At 37.5% G+C, this 20,764-nt stretch overlaps 2 protein-coding genes across 3 annotated transcripts; one reads left to right on the top strand and one right to left on the bottom strand.

The window, feature by feature from the left end:
- The first annotated feature begins 6,372 nt into the window (after window positions 1-6,372).
- Smp_015860 (putative acyl carrier protein) lies at window positions 6,373-9,248 on the top strand. Its single transcript, XM_018788980.1, has 3 exons — window positions 6,373-6,624; window positions 6,659-6,746; window positions 9,057-9,248. The coding sequence occupies exons 1-3, from the start codon at window positions 6,391-6,393 to the stop codon at window positions 9,155-9,157; spliced, it is 423 nt and encodes a 140-aa protein (XP_018654469.1). The 5' UTR covers window positions 6,373-6,390; the 3' UTR covers window positions 9,158-9,248.
- Window positions 9,249-13,189: 3,941 nt separating this feature from the next.
- Smp_015850.2 (hypothetical protein) lies at window positions 13,190-15,699 on the bottom strand (the record flags this gene model as incomplete). Of its 2 annotated transcripts, XM_018788978.1 has the most annotated exons (5): window positions 13,392-14,105; window positions 14,138-14,236; window positions 14,268-14,356; window positions 14,631-14,775; window positions 15,688-15,699. In XM_018788978.1, 5 exons carry the CDS (start codon window positions 15,697-15,699, stop codon window positions 13,392-13,394), a joined length of 1,059 nt encoding a protein of 352 aa, XP_018654467.1. The 2 variants fall into 2 exon arrangements, with proteins under 2 accessions (XP_018654468.1, XP_018654467.1); XM_018788979.1 differs by lacking the exons at window positions 14,631-14,775; window positions 15,688-15,699 and having other exon boundaries at window positions 13,190-14,105; window positions 14,138-14,432.
- Between the last annotated feature and the right edge of the window lie 5,065 nt (window positions 15,700-20,764).

The raw sequence follows: 20,764 nt of genomic DNA, 5'->3' as shown, positions 1-20,764 counted from the left end.
CCAGCTGCAGAGTCCCAAATAGAACGAAACGCGCGTCCTGGATCCCATTGCTAGCTACTATCCATCTTTGCTTATAATGCTTGTGAATTAAGGTTATATTAAGGCAATGCGCACAGTATGCACATATGCCAATTAGAGACTGATCAATTGCAATCCTAAACATCAATGGGAAGATTCAACCAAGAAATACCAAGTGAATTTAATCTTATGGCCTGTTTCAATTATATGTTTAGCAATAAAGGATGATGGATGCTTATCCTCTACTTTTATTGGGTCATTTGATTTTATTTATTTCTGCAAACATTTAGGTACATGTTCACACACCCTAATTCGGATATCACAATCACTCCTCCATAGGTAAGCGTGACCACAGACTATCAAAATTTATCAAAAGGACTAATTGCTTTATTTTTGCCAATCACAGTGTTGAGTAATCATTCATAAATAATTTGTTTTTAATATCAGAAGGGGTTTTGTGGATATTATAGTAATTTTAATAGTTGAGATCCTGAATCGATTGAAGCTAGACCACCATGAAAAACCTGGAAGCACTGGACGGCCGTTTCGTCCTATTGTGGGACTCCTCATCAGTACGAATCCACGATCCCGCCTTACGAGATTCGAACCCAGGATCTATCAGTTTCGCGCGCGAATGCTTAACCTCTAGATCACTGAGCCGGCATCCAACGGTGTTAATGTCTAACTTCAATCAATACACGAAATTGAGCGACACATCCACCATTGTCTTCAGTGAGTTACTATCTCACAACAGACCTGGTTCAACTACACTTGTCACTGCTGAGGAATCTCACAATAGGCAATTGATTTTCAAATGTTTATAGGTAAAACTAATCAAAAAGACAGTTTTCTGAGAGGGAGCTGATGTTTATCTATTTCCAGGTGACGAATTAAAGCATGAGATATGAAGATTTCTTAACTAACAACTACTAATACCAGTTCATTAAGATATAGAGATAGATCGACCAGCCACCAATATAGTTAATCGACAGGAAATCGCCACTAGTTTTGTGTGTCTCAAGAAAAACTAGCAATGGATTTAACGGACCAAGACTAACTCAAAGTAACGGAAAACAAATCAGTTTATGATACCAACAAGTGAAGTTAAACTGATTATACATAATATCTAGTTTGGTTTAGTTTCGAGAAGTACAAAAGATACTTAGTTTTCTAGTGTATTTAAGTATGAATCTGATACATGTTTGCCAACAAAATTATTTTGAAGCACAGTATACGGTAAACTGAAACCCAGTTACTATTGTCGAATTTCGTAGCTTAACTTAAAGAAATATTAAGTGGTCACTCTCACACCGTGGATCCCTGTTTAACTTCAGAACAAACTCTTCTTGACATCAAGAGAACACAAATAACGACCTTAATTCATGAATATCAAGTGTTACCCACCTCAATTGACAACCTTCCTAGACTATAGTGTTCAGTCGAAAAACTTCCTTTTGTCCTCCGTTAGGGCCACTTTCCCCTACTAACAGTGATATTGATGAGGTCATCAACGTTTTGAGCCGCTACATACATTTAACAAGTTCAATTATAGTACTTCATTAAGATATGCTGTTAGTTTTTTTAAACATAAACAGATATTTAAAAAAAGAAAGACATTATATGATGCAGCATGCCAAAAATTGTTCCACGCGTACCATAATGATTCTTTCCATCAGTACTCTATCTGATGAAATTTCCGGTTCAATTAATGCTAAACGTGCGGCCTTACCAGGTACACCAGCACGAAGATACAGAGTTATTGCACCATTAAAATCACCACCTTTTTGACGTAAATCACCAGCTTTCTCCTCTTGTCCAGTTTCCGTTAACCAATTGTGATAATCTTTTTTGAGTTTGTCCAAACCGGACCAATTTTTAGCTTCAGCGATCTAATATGAAAGACCAAAGAGCAAACAGACTCAAAATCCCAAAAAAATCGGCTATCGACGAACCATTCAATTAACTTGCAAAAGTCTAGTTTATTAGATGATAGCTCTCATTTTTGACTAAAATACAGGAGACGGTAAACGCCCAAATGCGTGTTTATTATAATGTAACACTTCTCATTGATCACATAAGGAAATAAGGAACAGAACAACCAGTTCTCAATGTAACACTTGGTAGTTAAGATGCACGGACATACTAAATCAAGCCCACACACTTTACTACACTAAAAAATGTCATTTCCCACTTTAAGACCGTTTTTATTACCCAGGTATTAGGGTGATGGTTGAAAACTGTTGTTCTTGTGCGGCTAAAGTTTAGGAATGAAACGAAAAGTATAAAATTAGTTCTTTCCCAATGAAGTAGTAAATCTTCCCCAACTGAGGTGGTTCGGATATGTGTTACATGTGCCCAACCACCACCTACCTTGACGGGTGATGTTGTGTAATGTAGAAGTAGGGTAGAGAGAAGCTAGAGACGACCAAACCAAGGCGTGATATCAGTTTTTGACGTAGGTTACACTTATACTAAGCCATGTTCATGAGTGTAGACTACCTAGTTGGGTTTCGCGTGATTATCGTAATTGCTGGTTAGGAAAGTAGAATGGCATGACTCAAAATCGTTTCCAATGAAGCACGTGCATCTACTATTTTCCGTCCCGTGGATCCTAAATCTCCAGATTTCTCATAACCTTCTTATCTGATTGATCAATATTTTTACAAACCGTATCTTTGATACCTGATATCTTTTATCGCCACTAATACTGTTACTGACTGTGATACTCTGGAAGTTGCTCTGACAGCTTCATTTCTCTATGTTTATGATGTACGGGAACTTAAATCGATTAGCACAGGTCCTAAATTCTACGTCGCGTTTGACGAATTAAATATTTTTTTTGAAATACTCAAACGTCACAGAGACGATGCTTGAGATATTTCATTAACTTTAGAATTCAATTCTGTTTTCTAATTTTAGTAAAACTATTTAAATTATAATTAATCCATGTAAAAGTTATAACTCCGTCTGTAGCTCCTCCGGGGGCTACTGCCGATCCCAAGCCCGGGTAAAGGAGGAGGGTTGGGCATGGGTTTAGCGACCCCATCCCGTAGAAAACCAACTCGCTAAAAAAACGCTAAGTATGTAAAAGTTATACATAAAATGAAACAAGTATTTTTAGTGAAAATATTAGATTGCTTAATAAAATCTACACATAGATAAGACTCAGTCAGTCAGTCAGCTACAACGTAGGACCAGGCACATATATGCATCGGTCCAAGTTGCCATACCTCGTTAGCACAACAAGATCAACACCGGATTAATAGTAGTTAATTTAGTGTTGGTAGTAGTATATAAATTATAGGTTGTATATAGGGATATAGTACAGGAAGGAAGAGAGATATGAAGCAATTTTAGTCTCAAGGTTTAAGGGAAGATAAAGAGTGTATACACCTACGCCATTGTGATCGATCCTGAGCCATGTCACATCGATTCTGAGCCATGTCACATAGATAAGACTGAAAACTCCTATTTCAGAAAAAAATATGTGCTTACTGGCTTTGTATCAATATGAAATGAATTTGTTATAAATAAATTTGAAACTCATAAAATGCCTATACGCAATCATAAAAGGTTTTGGAAAGAGGAATTTTATTCTCAATGTGAGAAGCAATTGTTATTTGAATGACTAGTTTTGATGCAACATAATTGTTTAGTTATTTAAAAGCAGTTTTACTAGAAGTTACAAACTAAACATAACTTTAATTATTATACCCTCAGAATGTGTAAATGTAATCTAATGATAATTAGCTTTATGATCTTGCTTTCGTTAACACCGGATAGGTACTAGTACATTTTAAGAAATAACATTTACAGAGCAACCACTAAATGTTGAACTGACCTCAATAGCATCATCCCATTTAAGTAGATCCTTGTACAATTTTACGACATCCTCAATAGAATTTTGTGACAGAAATATGTTCTCGGTTGCTCGAAAGTCTTTCTCAAGGATAGCAATGCATGCCTGAGCATTGGACTTGGATAATTTGTTTTCCAGTAATAGGTTTCGAGTTTGCCGCAAATATCGTGACTTGCTCACACAACCTAAAGAAGCAAAGGACTGTTCTGAAACTATTAAATTTCCAGCCTTTAAAGAGGCAAATCCCAGTTTAGTCCACATAGATTTTGTTTCGGGTGTTACTTCTAAGCTTTCCAGAAATGAAACCGCTCTTTCAAGGTCTCCATCATCCATCGCAGTACCGAATTCAATAAGACTGTCATCCAGAGCATAAGCAATAGTTTTCACACCCTCGTTTATTAAAACCTCTGTCCTTCCATTCTGACGAACGACATCTGTGATGTCTCCACCTCTTAACGGGATTGATGTCATTCTGTCAGTCGACTCAGTGTTGTACCAAATGCACAGGCTATCTTTGGACTGAGCAATTATGACATCACTCTGAGGAACCCATTGTACATAATAGCAAAAGTTAAGTAGCATGGATTTGACACCTGTTTCTATATCGAATAAGATAAGTTGAAGCTTTTTGTCTCGAAAAAGTAGCTTTTGTCCAGTTTCATTTAATTCAATCCAATCAATTTTTCTATCATGAGAAACGTGTGCAACATTTGACCCTGTTACAAAATCAAAAATGGCTACTGTCTTCAGATCTAACATATAGGCAATTTTTTTACATGTACGATTATTGCTAGACTTTCGTTCGTTTACTCTAGCACTTATTAGAAATGGAGTGGTAAATTCAGTTCTAACTGAGCCTAATATTTCATTAACTCCATATTCAATCACATACAATTCACCAGAACCAAATATTATGCAAAATTTATTATAACCAAAATAGAAGCGCTCTTTAGGGTTCTTTCTACTCCACTGAACTTCACTCAACTGATTCTCGTGAAGATCACCAAGTATTAGGGTATGAGATGTATGTGTGACCAAGTATCGATTTTTACCCATTACTTTCACATCGTCGATTTCATAACCGAATTTTGACTGAAGAACAGTTGTGTCTCCGGATTTTAAGTTTTTTACGATGACTTGACTTGGTCCAACATAATTTAGTTCAAAAATGTTCCTGTATAGTTTCTTCTTCACACAACAGTCAAATAGGTCAACCCCACCACAATAGGTCCCAACAACTAATTTTGAACCGTCTTGCTTCCAGCCAATAGCCGTTATAGTGTACAGATTTTTTATTTCTTTCAGCTTACATTCCTCCCATCCACCTTTACGAGGGCTCCATGAGAGCACACGGATGCGATTAAAGCTTCCGAATGCAACGACGTGTCCACTAGGGTTGCATGACGCAACAGTAAATTCTTTTTCACTGTCATCTTTGCTGTAATCGAGTTGCTGTACAAGCTTCCCCTCTCTGTTATAGACATAGATACGTTTATCACAACCAGCAGCTAGGATTGTGGAACCAGCCCAGGTTAAAGCATAAGGGGCTGTAGGGTGAGTCGTAAGTTTCCCTTGAGCGTCACCTGAACCATCATCATCAAAAAAATATCGAATTATTTTCCCGTCTGCATGCCCAGAAATAAATCCTTTGCCCGTAACATTCGCTGAAATTGAAACAACATATGAGTCAGCATTATATATAGTGGATGATTTATTTGTACGTGTGTTTGCAGCCCTAACCTTGCCATCAGCAAGGCCACAAATAATGGGTTGATGTGATGGCCAAGCAATACATGTTACGGGACACTTTTGTGGGAATTTATTGCAAATTACAACTTTCTCATCCCATGACTCTCCTAACTTGTACACAAATATTATGTTGTCTGAATGTGCAATAGCAAGTTTGATAGAATCATGAGAAAACGCCATGCCTCTTACTTGAAATAAATTCCCATCATTTTTTGAATCAGAAGTCTTTGTAGAAAAACGTGTACGACGCTCTCCATTCTCATCAAAAATAATTACCATTCGGTCACCGGTGCATACGGCTATTTTCTTGTTATTTGGAGACCAAGCTACGCTCTGGACCTTAGCTTCATATTCTTGTGTTGGTATAAGAGTTTTCGAATGTATAAGATTCATTTACATTCACAAGTTTGAAATATTATCACCCCTTGTTACTATGATACCATTTCAATGAGTAATTGAATATACAACGTAATATTTAACTATGGTAGAAAAAGAGAACAGTAAACTACAAAACTAAGACATTTAGGTGTAGAATCACTGTATGAAGCTCCAAACATCCTTGTAAATAATGTTATTATGCTTAACTTTTTTCTTTGAACACTTAGGAAAAAGTGGACCTTAACATTTTGATAATCATTTAATTGCCTTTTTGAAGGCACAATGGTTTGATCTTACGAGATTTAAGTTGAAAAGTGCTAGGACGTTTCGGTCAATGAAATTGTGGTGTATATTTAGTGTGGGTCATTTATAGCGCAATTTCAAACATGAACGCCTTGTGCTTCGCTTCTGCTGTTTGGAGGTTAGGGTCTCGAAGATATGTATTTCCGCGGAATATTTTACACACTTTTTCTGTATCCAATAACATTTTGGGAAATAAACCGTCTGCATACCCATGTCTAACTCAAACGCGTTCGATAAGAATCCTGCTGTCTAAACCTGAGGTGGAAAGTAAAGTATTAGCTGTCTGTTCTGCGTACGATAAAATCCAGTCCGATAAGGTTCTTGTGCACATTTATTTTACATTCCATGCAGCTTACGCTTGATTCCTCGTTTATCAAAGATCTCGGTCTTGATAGTCTGGACCACATAGAAGTAATTATGGAAATCGAAAATGAATTCCGTAAGTTCTTGAAATCTATGAAATGTGTTCTTCTTTAAGCTAACGGAAATTTTAATAATTGTCGTTCCCCGAGTTTTCTATGTTCTAATATCCTCCGGTATTCCGACATGTGTAGTAAGCACAGAAGGCCTACTGCCTCTGAGTTTCCTTTCCTAGTATGCTTGTGTAAGTGTCTAGTCTTCTCTTGAATGAGTTAATTAAAGGTGCGGACTCCACTGCTTCGAGTAACAGGTTCCAAGAATTGATGACTGTAAAAACCTGTATGCCACGGGTGTTTTGTCCGTTCTTGGCTATTCTACTCGCCTTCTATTTCCTCTGAGATGTCCAGATCTAGTGAGAAGAAAAAGAGGATATATTAGGTCCTAAATCACTTCTTAATCTGCGATATAACAGTGTAAAGAGGTTTAGCTTTTCAAGCTGCTTTTTGTGTATGGTAAACTGCGGGTTTCTGGATTGCATGTGTAGCTGTCCTCTGTCCGAATCACCTTTTAAACAGGGGTTTGCAGCCTGAACGCAGTTCTCAAGTTTACTTCTCATTAAGGATGTGTATACTATAGTGAGCATGGTAATATCTAACTTGGTGAAAGTTCTGAACCCCTTAGCTACGACCTCCTGGCAATAGGCCGTGGTCTTAAGATCATGACTCACTGTCAACCCAAGATCCTAGTGAGACCGGATCACGGGTACAGGCATTTTCCCTATGTTTTACCTATTTACACTTGTATCCCCAAAGTGCATGTAGACACACCTTGTCGCATTGCTAGGCATCAGCCACTTTTCAGACCAGTTAATCACAATATTTAAGATTGCCTAAAGTGTGCATGTATCTGCATTGGGGACTCAATTATACTTGGGAGTTCATTGACACACAGTATAAACAGCAAAGGACCTGGGACAAAACCATGAGGAACTCCATTTTAACATTTAAACAGCCAAAAAACAATTTCATTAAGTTTTCTAGAACTTGTATTGTAGCTGTAGGTGTTACTGGTTAATAGTTGTCAAACTAGAATACTGGTCGTATCTTCAGTATTGTATTTTTTGTAAGAAAATGGCAAGAATGTCTCTACTTGCGCACGTTACAATTTATAGGATGTGTTTATTTATTTATTTAAACATACATATTGGTACAAAGGGGCACCAGATACATATGCGCCACACACCCGACTGTTGCTGCTACCTTGACGTGGTGGTCGGGCTTGTCTATCGTGATGAAGCAATCGAGCTATGCTGGCTGGAACGATCGTTCCTCGAGGTCCTACCATGCCAGACAGGTCGGTTGAAGAGCGGTGAAACTAAAAGCAGCAAACCCAAGGTCCGAAGGCGAAGTCGTACTGCTGACTGTACAGAGGTGTGACAGCAGTAAGGTGTTTCCTTCAAACAACCAGCATGACAGCGATGCTGCTTTCCCACAAGGAGGGGTGGGGTTAGAAAGGGTCGACCCTAAAAATGCACACCTCGCCTTATCCCACGGATTTCCGTCTCCGGCGGTAAGGTTTTTTGAAGAACGGAGCTAACACAAAAACTACACACAAAAAGGTCGTGTGTGACCGACCTCAAGCAGTTGTCCCTTGGGCACTGCGGTCACGCTCTCAAGTCATTAAGACCACTTCTAACCCAATTTCCTTTTCAGGTACCTCTAGAAGAACCCTTCCACGGTGTGGGCAACCGGGAAGTGATAACTGCCCTCATACCTCTAACAGCACTCAAGACCACTGTATTCATAATCAATCTCCTTCTTCACTTCCTACTATTCCTTCTACCTTGACTTTCAACACTAAACTTCCTCTCTCGGTTTCCTCCTCAATCAATCGGATCCCTGTAGCAGTCGGCTATGTACTGTTAGACTAGAAAGCCTTATCAAAGTCAGAAACGATGTCTTTTCATCATCCCCTAACTGAACTGCCTCTCCTATTATCATTATTATTTCACTCGCATACACTAATTTCCATTCGTTGTCGTTCTTCTTTTTATAATACACACTTTACATTCTCTGTCTCTTCACGACTACATTGTCATTGTGTGGCACATATGTATCTGATGCTCACTTGTACCAATATTTAAGTGTTCAGATAAGTAAATAAATAAATAACCTATAAAGCAAATATTTCCAACAAGTAAAGAGTTACGTCTCATCCCTTTTTTATAAACTACCAATACTGTTCGAAACATTCTACTTAGTTTAGTTTGCCTAGCTTATACTACCTGTCTCGTTTTTATAACTCATTTTCTCTAGTTAAGTTCGTCTATTGCTTTTGTACATTGTCGATCTATTCATATCTCACCTATTTTACGCCTTACTTTTTTTAGGGTTTGAAATAAGTGACGTGGATGCTGAGAAAATGCACACACCCCGTGATATTGTGGAACATGTGTATCATTCAATAACGAAAGCAGAACCTGCAAAATAAGATACTGGTGAAGTAATAAAACATTTCCAATTATTACTAAAAACACTCTAGACAGTATATTATTGTAGATATTGTTCCCCCCTTGATACTACAACTTTTTCTGACACACTACTTTTCAATTTATGGAAGGTGTTTGAGCTCATAGAAGTTAAGCAAATATCGTTTTCTTCAGAGTATTGTCGTATTATATCACTAGGTCTTCAATTGAAGTTGTCTCATAATAGCATATGTTTAATTGTATAACGGGAAGCAGTAGTTTGGTTATACCGTTTTAACATTTGTTGCGCGTAATGATGAAATCTGTTTCAGATAAGAATTTGAAACAAAGTTACAGTTAACATACGCTTTATTGTGGTTAGGTGAATGAAACTGTATCATTCTATTAAAAACGGATTTAAAAGGACACAGTCTTTTTTAGTTCTTTTATATTTTGGCAGCAACTGGGGTCAATACACAACCATACCATGTAGTTTTTTTCCTAAGAGGCTCATGTCTGTGTTTTCACGAAGGCTCCAGCTTTCCTGACCTAATATCTCTTTAACCTGTTGTAGAGATTGGTAACCACACTTCTGACCACCACTAGTCAAAGTGGTGTCGAGGTCAGTCAATCTTACTCAACATCAAAGTTATAAGGATACATTGCTACCAAATTGCATTACATTGTTCAAACTGGGAACTATGAATAGCCCTGAAGGCCACTATGAATTATTGATAGACATGATACAGCATATATCCTCTAAATGAGTGGTGATTTGGAATCATTAATTAAGGTTCTCAATTTACTCTAATTGATAAGCTTCCCTCATCTGTTAGTCAATCATAAGTGCATGAGATTTATCAAAAGTTCCCAAGCCAGAACCCTATCCTCCGTACGCTGACTTCCTGGGACTAGGTAAGCATTGTAGTCTGTCTATTTGACGAGGTTCTTCAACTTGCACCCCTTATATTAATTCGAACCAAACTCAGTATTCTATTGCAGTCAGGAAGTGAACTCGCAGTTTCAGCGAAAAAAGACCCTACACAGAATTCCTTAGTCAAACTGTTCTATTTTATGGAGTTTAAGCAGAGATATTGTTTACCCTAATACAACAATTATGAAGTCAAAGTTTATCAGAACTATGTGATACATTAGCGCAATACATTCCGAACAATCTGATCACACATATACTTGTCAAGAACACTTATATTTCAATATAAATATGTCCATATCTATTTGTAATCCCGTCTACAATGTCGAGAAGTAGCTTTGTCATATATTCCTTACTTTAATCCTAAAATCTGACCATATTTTTCTGAAGTCTTGCTTCAATGACTACGTGCACCGCTTAGTACTGATAGTTATCATCTAATGATGGAACTACATAGATCGCATTTTTGCCTACTGACGATTCGGCTCAACTGTTCCTATTCATTACACGTATTGATTCCTACATATGTCTTCGTTTAGGTATATTCGCCAAATTTACACCTCCAGCCTAATTGCCCATGGATTTTGCTAAGTTGACACGGCGAGAGTCAACTCCGGCAGTCGTAAACTACACAGACTCTGGCATTGACGTTAGCTGAAGTTGTTATACTACACCAGCACTGAGATGGAGTTGGTAAGATGAATATCACTTGAATCGAAGTGATAGTGGAAAGGACCAAATGTTTGACATATCGTTCGAGGAGAGTGAATAGAATGGTACGTATGAATGGACGCACTAAATGACTGAGCATAGAAAGTAATATCCCAGAGAGTAGAAAAATTAAGTTCTTAGATTTCCTAACGTTTCGTGGCTCGGTACAAGTCACTTCTTCAGAGGATGAATAGACAAATTAAATCAACCCATGTTTAAATGGTAATATTTAAACTTAGTTTTTCTACTCATTGGGATACTCCATGCATACTTTTAATTATAACAATCTACCCAATACTCGATTTATTTGAAATTATCAAATCACACCTTAACAATACCTATGAACTTTAGGAAGATTTAAGTACTAGTAGTTCCTACAGGACAAAATACATAAACAGTGACACATGAATGTCTGTTAATTCGTGTGACTTCGGTTCAATTGAGAACGACACCCATGCAGGTGGACCACTAGCAGTAATAGGCAAAACATAGAAATAAGAGATTGTATTGTGAATCCACAGCCTATGCCTTGAGCTAATCTGTACAATTTAGTTTAAGCGTCAGTAACCCTATAGACATCTCGTGATCTGGCAGTCCCCCTACCTTTCAGATATTTTGTGCCAAGACGGTGGGTCAGTGCGCGAAGCGTCGGGCCCTCACCCACTCATCCCTACATCCAGATGCATTGTCAAGTAGTGTGGCTTAAAGCTGAGCATATTACCCGAGAAACAGTGGGTTGGATTCGTTTCTTACTAACCATCCTAACTTAATTGCATACGTACTACGTGAGCATACACAAAACACGTTCTGACCACCCAAGTTAATGAGTACTTGAAAAGGACCGAGGATTTCCGCGTAACACTTTCCTTACGATCTCTAGACCAATTACTCGACCTCACCGGAAGCGAGCATAAATTCAAAAACAATTCTCAGTAAGTACGGGTGATCTATGATTATTTCCAAAAGCTCACAGCAGGCTTCAAATGATATGGGAAAGAATGGTAAGGAGTGTAGTCGTCCACTGACCAGTAAAAAAACACCCCGTTTGTACCAAACGTAGTCAATAACGCAAGCAGTTTGTACTGATTTTTCCTCTTTACCGTAACGTTACACACTCATTAGTCAGCACCACTGAAATGAAATAAGGTGATTCAGCCAACTCGTCCTGTTACTCTATTTATTGAGGGCAAACTAAGGGTTGAAGTAAACGTCTTCAGAAGCAACTTCACAGTCGAAAACAGAGGACCCCTATATTTGTAGGGAAGACAAATGAGGTGCTACCATAAAATGGAGTGGTTTTTTCACACTTATACTCATGACATTTTGTGTCAGCTATCTGATGCGAACATCCCACCCGGTTATTCCCAACAGGATGTTTAGTACAGAGACCACTAACTAGACACAAGTAAACACTAGCCCAGGATTCCAGAATGGTCAGTTTGACCTTTTTTCTAGTTAAAACTCAGTGTCAGTGGGAATGCTGTGGAATCCAGTTGTGATAGACATTAGGACCATCAGGGAACAATACAGTTCCCAACATGACATTTAATTTCACTCAAGGGAAATCCAGTCCAAGTCTTTGCAGGGGTCGTCAGCGCGTGGTAGTTGGCTCCTAACCCGTTAGAGTTATGATAACCAATGTACTGTACGCTACTCAGCTATATTTTCCTCTGATAAGCAAGTTAGCAATAAATGTTTTGAAGCGTGTATACGAGGCTCTACTCGTTATGGCCGGACGTCATTTACAACTCTTTTGGCAATTTTAGTGAAACCACGGAATAATAGTTCGGCTCCAGATAACTAGAAATACATTTTCAGTCCAAAATATAAGCGAATGGAATTAGACCTAAAACGGATACAACGGGCAAGACACGCTCAGCATTGCTAGGTCTGTTTGTGTGACATGTTCGAAGTTCTTGTTGAGCGGACTTTCCCGAATTGGCCTGAAGAAACATGTGACACCGAATACCCTTGCTAATCTGATACCTTGCCGCGTTGGAAATGTTAATCATGGGTCCCTCTTCAGGAAAAATTCTCTGTATCGCATATGATATGACCCATACCTCTACAAAACTCGCTGTCGGCATCACCTGTGGAAAAAGGAAGTCTTTGCTTTCTTACTTGCTGCTTACTTCAGTTCAGACAGCTGAGTGCTATCCCAACACAAGGGCTAGTCAAGGGTATAGTTCTATACCTGATTGCACCACACGGCGTATGACTAGACACTTGCTGCTTACACATAATTGATTCTCCAGTGGATTGGCATAAATTTCTGCGACCTATTCGTAACTCAGAAGAAAAAAGTGCGGCGGCCTATGTTATATTGCGAACCCAACCGATCCCCAAAGACTGATGTCACAGGATTGAAATGGTGTATGACTTTAAATCAAATCAGTTTGGTTTATACACATATCCGACTACATAGGTTGCTATTTCCACAATGTCAATAAACACTGAATGGAAAATTATTTTAAATAGATAGTATAAAACACTGAACGTGTAAGATAAAGCTGAATGCAAATCACAGAAACAAGTTTACTGGGATAATGCATTAAAGAAAAAATAAATACAGGTTAGGAATCGGAGATAATATTATACAAGAGTTAAAATATCTGTCAGTGACGATCCTCACTTTTTCGATTAGAAGAACGATGGTGTCGCTTCCTACTTCTGTGGGAATGTTTTCCATTACGATGACGACTATGCCTCCGACTATGAGAGCGACTCCGTGAACGACTATGACTTCTGGATTTTTGACGACGTTCGTTTTTTTCTAGCTCACGTCCGCGTTCGCGAATACGCTCTTTTTCACGTCTCTCCTCCACTGTGATAAAAAGGGAGCGGTTGTATCCTTCAAACCTGCGCCTGCGAACGATATGATTTTCGTTTACATACTGCCTCAGTTCATCTAACTTTTGGCGAATCTCAATAAAACCTAGATGCAACTTTCCCCCAAAGTGGTCAGCGAGTCGACGGTCATTGTCGTGCACACCAAGATAAGCAGAGCAAACTTCACAGACTCGGAGCTTTTGTTGCTGGTAGGTGCTTGTTGGTATTGCAGTCCGTAAATCTGCTTCGCTTTTAGCTTTTTCTAAGTTTAATTCTTCAACCTCCTTCATAAGTTTCAAAGACTCTTCAACATGACCATCCGCGCCAAGTTGTTCGGCCTTAGCTAGCTTTGTTCCTATTTGCTCGCTTAGTTGATTTATGTGTTCAGCCTTTTGAGAAGCTTCATCTGTTAATTCCTCCTGAGTCTCCCGCAGCTTTGCTTTCGCAACATCTGTACGTTGGTCGCAGTCCCGTATGAATGCCTCTAAATGCTCTAGTGCCTTCAAAATACACATATATCAAGGTAACTTACATCGAGCTCATACTGAAATTTTTTCGTGTCTGGTTCTTTGCGGTAATCTGCCTTATGAGCAGGGTCATGTATGAAAAGGCAGTTTCCCAAGTCCATTCGCTAAACATGGTTAATATAATCAAAGACCTACCGTTCCAGATAATATTTCATTTGGACAACAATCCAGTAGATAACTTTTACAGACGCGAGGATTATCAAACTCTATTCTTGGTTCTTGTCCTAAATAGGCGTTACCAGTATATGCGGTCAACAATTTTCATAGAATAGGAAAAACTAATGCATTTACATTTAATATCTAAACCATCAAATAACCCTGAGACCCTTTACTTACATGAATTGACATTCAACCGCACAAACACATTCATGAACACCTTAAAAATAATGAAGAGACAAATTGAGTGCAAAGCTCAAAAAAACCTTATCTACGCACTTAGAAAGTCGTGGGCCATTTGACAATACATATCAAGCAACAATCTTTGAGGAGATAACTTACCGTTTCGGGTTGTTCCCATATATTCATCCAAAAGGGCACGGATTTGATCAGTAGCTGACATATTGCGAGCATCAATTGGATCGCCAGCTTTTCGTAAGCAACACGAACAAACAATCACAGCAATTTCACTATCCAATATCTTCAACTAACTTACATATTTACAGTAAAACAAATGACTAGTTTAAAGTGCTTTAATAAATATTTGGGTGCATGTAAAGCTTCTGTGTATTAAAATTTGCTAGTAGTATCGGTGCTGCCTGTTCAGACAATTTTGACGAGTTCCGTGATGCCAGTCCTATCCAACTTCATCACAATCTCCACCTCGTGACTTTAAAAAGGTATCAGCACCATAAATCTTGCTCTGTTAAAAGTCTTTGATGACAGTCCGTGGGGAATCTATAGTATCTTTTCCTTGGTACGCTGAAGCTAATAAGTCAAGTAGTACGAGTAGGTTTTTCCTCAGAATTACAGGTAACCTGGCCTCTGGACTGTTCAGATGTGATTCATTTATTTATCTGAGATCCTGCTCAAAAAACCTCTTATCACTTCATTCTCCCTCAAAAAGTATTTCTTTGTACTGAAACAATGTCAGAGGGAACAAGCCTGAAAGGGGTTGAGAAACAAACCCGATTCGGCTGGCCTAGTGCCGTTAAACCTGTAGCCTAAAAAGTGGGGAAGGTAAAGGTGGATATTATCTAGCCTATGTTATTTTTAACTACAACGGATGTTTCGTGGCTGAACTATACATAAGACGCCATCTATCTAGAGTAAAACACGGAAGAGTGCACACAAAATTAAGTGTTAAGTATTTTGTGCTTTCGGTCCATAGACTGATTATTTTATTGCTGAATGCGATACTGGTGGTTTTTTCATCTGATTCGTTAGACAGAAAGGTCTAGGTTTAATTCAGTTTTAACTCAGGTTTCCCACAAAATACTGTATTTTAAAGAGCAAAGACCTACCTTATTCACATATTCTCCGTAGATGCTGATACTGAGATTATAAAGTAACACTATGTTGAGTCATCAATGTGCTTTTAAAGCAGAGCTAGACTTACAATTTTCTTCATGCTGTCGAAGCAAACCGTACAAATGGATGTTTATTTCTCCGTGTTTACAAATCGATGATTAGCAAGTGACATCAGTCGAATGATATTTGTCATTAATTTTGTTGTTCACCGTCCATGTTTTCTATTTTCAGTGTAATCCGAACAAATTTATATTTCCAGACAGATGTTCAGTCCTGAATATTATAGTTCCTATGTGATGCGGGTTGGTGACTTTCGCCTGACGTGTCCAATCCACCTTCAGTGTCTTTTCTCAACTTCTTCATCAGCTAGCATCTGGTTTTCCCTTCAATACAGTATGTTATTACTTAACTTCCCTGGTCAATGAATCTGTAGTATCTTGGACATGCAGTTGCTTAGAAATTCCTGTACTTTTCTGGTGACAGTGGCAATAGTCGTTTTGGTCCGTGGTGTCAAGTAGATGTATATTTCATGATGTCATGTAAACATAGTGCTTCACATAGTGCAGTTTTCTGTTCGCTCAGTGGTCAAAGAAGGTGTGGAGATATGACCGACAAGCTTATTTTGTAAATAGTTTTTTAATATTATTTGTATTTGTTTTGTCAATTTTTCACTGTATGTACATTCATCATTAAATGACTGTACATGTTGTTTTAGTCAATGACCTTGAAGACACTTTCCGTTGTGATTCCAACATAGCGTGACATCTTCTTTCTGGCTACCAAATACATTAATACTCACACATCCCTCGTTCTGTTTTCATTCGAGATTGAGTTAACTTACTTCTAAAACAAATATTATTTACATTCATAGACTGAGAAAGTGAATATATCATATCTTACTTTGGATTACAATACTGGGGAGATCATCGATACGTTTGGAATTACTAAGCATCTATAATTGTGGATTTATTGTACCAGATCAAAGTCGAACACGCATCATTTCGGGTGAACTTAAGTAAAGTCCCATTATTTATTGTATTCGTATCATTTAACTTATATATATTAATATCATTATTGGTTGTTATTAACTTTGTTGATATCTTTTGCGTTTATATATTGTCTGGTCCGCCACAAAGGTAGTTCGGGAGGTTATTTTCCATGTAGTGTTCAAGCCATCCCATGAAGTTGCCCTATTTGCTGTTTCTTCCTGTCATGTTTTCGTGCCTTTCGTCACACGCCTGAAGCTAACTCGTACCTAATTAACGTGACTAAGAAAGTTTGTCACAGTTGTTTGTAGTCACGTTTCGAGTTCCTAAAGTTGCTTAAAAAGTTTCAGAGATACATATTGTTTGGTCACTTCATTGTTGTATGTGTATTAAAACAAACCATCCACCATAGTAGGCATTCTTTGGCCAGATATATTTGGCTTAGCCATAGCCTAAATTAGTGAGTAAATGATAAGACTAAACACATATTGTACTAAAAATTTAATTATACCAAATGGTTGTATGTATTATACTTCTTGTATAGTCCTTATGGCGACTCATTCTAAATCTTCTTTATATTCTGTATAGATAATTTATACTAATATTCAGTTTAAATTGCAGAAGACCTATCAGCTACCAAACTGTGGCGTCGTGTAAACAAAATAAATGGTAGTCAATATGTAATTAACCTACGAAACGTGAAGGATTCAAAAAATATTGGTAATAGATCATAAACTTTTTATATTACATTCATTTACACGTCTTTATTTTATTTTAGGTTCGTTAACATGGAAGCACGTGGAAGCTATACATAAGAACACAATCACACAAACTTAAAAATATTACAAACAATATTAGCTAATAACTTCATATATCAGTACGCCTGTAATCAACCTACTTACATAAACAACGAAGATTGTCTTCAGTTTAGTCGTCGTGATATACAGCATGATATCTAGATCTGGTGCGAAAGATATTATATAACGTTTAACTGTCTGGATATGAAAAACGTGTGTACTTGAAAATAATGTGGTTATTCATAAGTTTAAAAGCTTGAACATTGCCAAGTAGAGATCAGCCTACATAGAGACAAAATCTTATGTAATAGTTTGCCACGTGTTTTGTCTTGTGCTTAGTAGCCACTTATATTTATTCCGCTAATATAAGATCAGGATCACATTTTACAAAAAATATCAACTGATACATGGTCGTAAAGCAAATGTATTTCCGTAATTAATGCTCTATGTGTGATCCCATGGAATTATGAACTATTTCCATATTGCTACATTTATCCTTGCTACTATAATGATAGAACCAATCCCGAAATTGTAGATTTCTCACTGTGTTACTACCCAATCTATAAGATCTTACGCGGAAGTCAAATCATAGTCTACACTGACTCGTTCTGTAGCGACAACCGGTACTATGATGTCTGGCACTTCTGAAGAATACATTTCGGTTGGGAAGGGAGCAATATATTCAGTGCGGAAAGCACTAGGTTACATAGAGTGACCACACCTGCATGGCCGAACCATGCTATACCTATCAGTTGTTCCTGTGTTCACCACTTTGTACCTTTTCTAAGTGTTAAGTGTTGAATGTAAATCTTCTCAGTAACAATATACTCCACTCCAAAGATCGTGTGGTTAGGAACCAAAATCAATACAATCCTTTTCGAAAGTTCTATGTGTGAAAACCCCTCCATGTACACACTGTCACGATTTATTCTGCTGGATTCCTTCAGATTTACAGTTTGCTGATCTTTTGATTTCATTTGAGATAGTGCTATTTATATTATTTTGAAGGCTTGGTTTTTACCATGTCTTCACCGAATTTTCATGTTTTTCCTCGATTGCATTCAAGTTGTTTTGGTTGATATTCGGTAATAACGATTGTCATACTGACACGCTTCTCTTTACGACTGCGCTGTTTGAATCGAATGGAGCTATGTGTAAGATCCATTTTGAAGGTTTTTTGTGTGAAAATCCCTCCATGTATACAGTTATAATTTATTCCTATTGATTCTTCCAGTCGCACATTTTGTTAGTCGTTTTGATTGCATTTTAGATGGTAATATTTGTATTTTACCATAGTTTTGTTTTTCTTGCACATTCACCGAGGTTCCATGTTTTTTTCCTGAACTGCCTTTGAGTTGTTTTAGTTGGTACTTAGTCTTGGTGGCATCCATATTGATTTGCCTCACCAATGATCGTGTTGCTTGCGTTGACTGGGATCCTGCATTTTTGATTGTGAACTGAAGCACTCTTCCAGAATTAAAAACACTCTGTGTTATAAAGCAACCAAATACTATCTTTCGAACGGATATGTACGAGATCTATCCAGAAATGATACAGTAACACTTAATTGGTGTGTTTGGTAATTTTCTTACATCCTTTATCAGCTTGTTTATTTATGGTAATCTAGAGTTGATTACTGATCGTACAATTATGGGTTGAATAACTGGGTGGTAACATTTATTTAGGTAATAACCTACATTTATATTTATAATGAAATCCAGAACCGTCATTTACCTAATCACCTTGTTTTGGTTTCGACTGGGTAATAGCGCGAAACTAAACTACCTAGACAGTTATTCTTCAGTCTAAATCTTAGTTTGGATCCTATTTGTATATTTGTATAATTTACGTTAACGATAATGTTAATTAATTCATTAGGTTTGTTTTGACGACTAAAAAACAAACGAAACAGATTTTTTGAGTTCACATCTGGGACTACCAATTTAGTGCTTATAGTTACTCTTCGTTTCATCCATAGAAGAAGCTAGACTAATGGCTGCAGTAGGTCTTTATTCACATCGTGGAACAGAACAGTTGGCTAGTGAGGTTATATTTTCAAACGCACAAAATTTTCAACATTCAATATAGAACAATAGGGAATATAATACTTGAGCAAAATGAGGAAATAACTAAATACTTAACCCATAATGTTTTGAAATTACTAATCTGTTCTTGACCAACCCTTAAACACCAAAATTAAGTTGTTGCATGCATCTGTTTGTATGGTTGATGTACTCTTAACTACAACGTCATTAACCGAGTTGCGTGAACGAAAATAGGTGTGTTGAACCGCATGGAATAACATGAATAACGGTTATAATCGGAAAAATGCTAACAATAATAATAGTAATAAACGTTTCAATCCTTTCGACGAGATTTATGATGTTTTGAATGTATTCATGTGTCTTATCTCTTCTAGTAAGTAATTACTTTGCTACTAACAAGGTGTTCGTTGTTCTCACCATTTTTACTACTGCTTATGCAAAAGACATTTTCATAGACGCAGTAGGAATTCCTCCCATAATGGGTCGACGAACAGCAGACGTCACAAAAAAGACTAGATCCTTTAACGAATAGTTTATTTCTTTTAGCATAAACGGAAATCGCTCTAAGACAAAAAGTAAAAATAGCTATTCTAACGACAACAGTCCTTTGTATAGTTGAAGAGTGTCCTGTTCGGATAATATTTGATAATAGCACAAGAACTATTCAAGTGTATGTGAACAGATTCAAGTTAGACATTCAGGAGTTACTTACTTACTTACTTACGCCTATTATCCTTCGTCGAGGAACATAGATCGCTCATCAGCACTCTCAATCCAACCCTGTCCTGAGCAATCCTTTCCAGATCTTCCCAATTTCCATGTCTGCTTCCAATTCCAAACGTACTGTGTTCTTCGGCTTTCTTTTCTTCTTTCCTTCAGGATTCCAAGCTAGCGCTTGTCTCGTGATTCAGTTTTGTGATTCCCGTAATGTATGTTCCACCTACTTTCAAAATATATCTGCTTACCCTTCATATATTTCCACTACCCGAAACCTCCTGTTTAGTTAACAACAACGGTGTGTCTGCTGAACAATAGAAGTTTGATTTAACTAACTTCAAAAACATATTCGTCAAAAGCATTTGAGCTAATTCACTATGAAGATAACCATGGTTCTCATTATTCTCTCGCTACTTTCAAATACTTACGAGTATATATGCAACTCGAATAGATGAGTGAAAATATGTATCGGTGGCTATGACTAACCAGGGTTTTTGATCATCTTAGTGGAAATAGTCTCACTATCACAATTACCACATTGTCACATATCAGAAAAGATGGAAACATAGTATCCAGTTTCTTCGTATCTAGTTGCCTTTATTTTGTGCAAACACGTAGGT

The sequence above is a fragment of the Schistosoma mansoni genome, chromosome W (genome assembly GCF_000237925.1).
Source record: "Schistosoma mansoni strain Puerto Rico chromosome W, complete genome".
NCBI classification, from domain to species: domain Eukaryota; kingdom Metazoa; phylum Platyhelminthes; class Trematoda; order Strigeidida; family Schistosomatidae; genus Schistosoma; species Schistosoma mansoni.
This window is presented reverse-complemented; position numbering and strand designations above follow the sequence as displayed.

What these genes read in the sequence shown, in the direction of transcription:
- Smp_015860 (XM_018788980.1), top strand. Translation starts at nt 6,391, where the DNA reads ATGAACGCCTTGTGCTTCGCTTCTGCTGTTTGGAGGTTAGGGTCTCGA. An exon ending in ATAAAATCCAGTCCGATAAG is followed by an intron (nt 6,625 to 6,658) that starts GTTCTTGTGCAC and finishes CATTCCATGCAG; the next exon opens with CTTACGCTTGATTCCTCGTT. An exon ending in GGAAATCGAAAATGAATTCC is followed by an intron (nt 6,747 to 9,056) that starts GTAAGTTCTTGA and finishes TACTTTTTTTAG; the next exon opens with GGTTTGAAATAAGTGACGTG.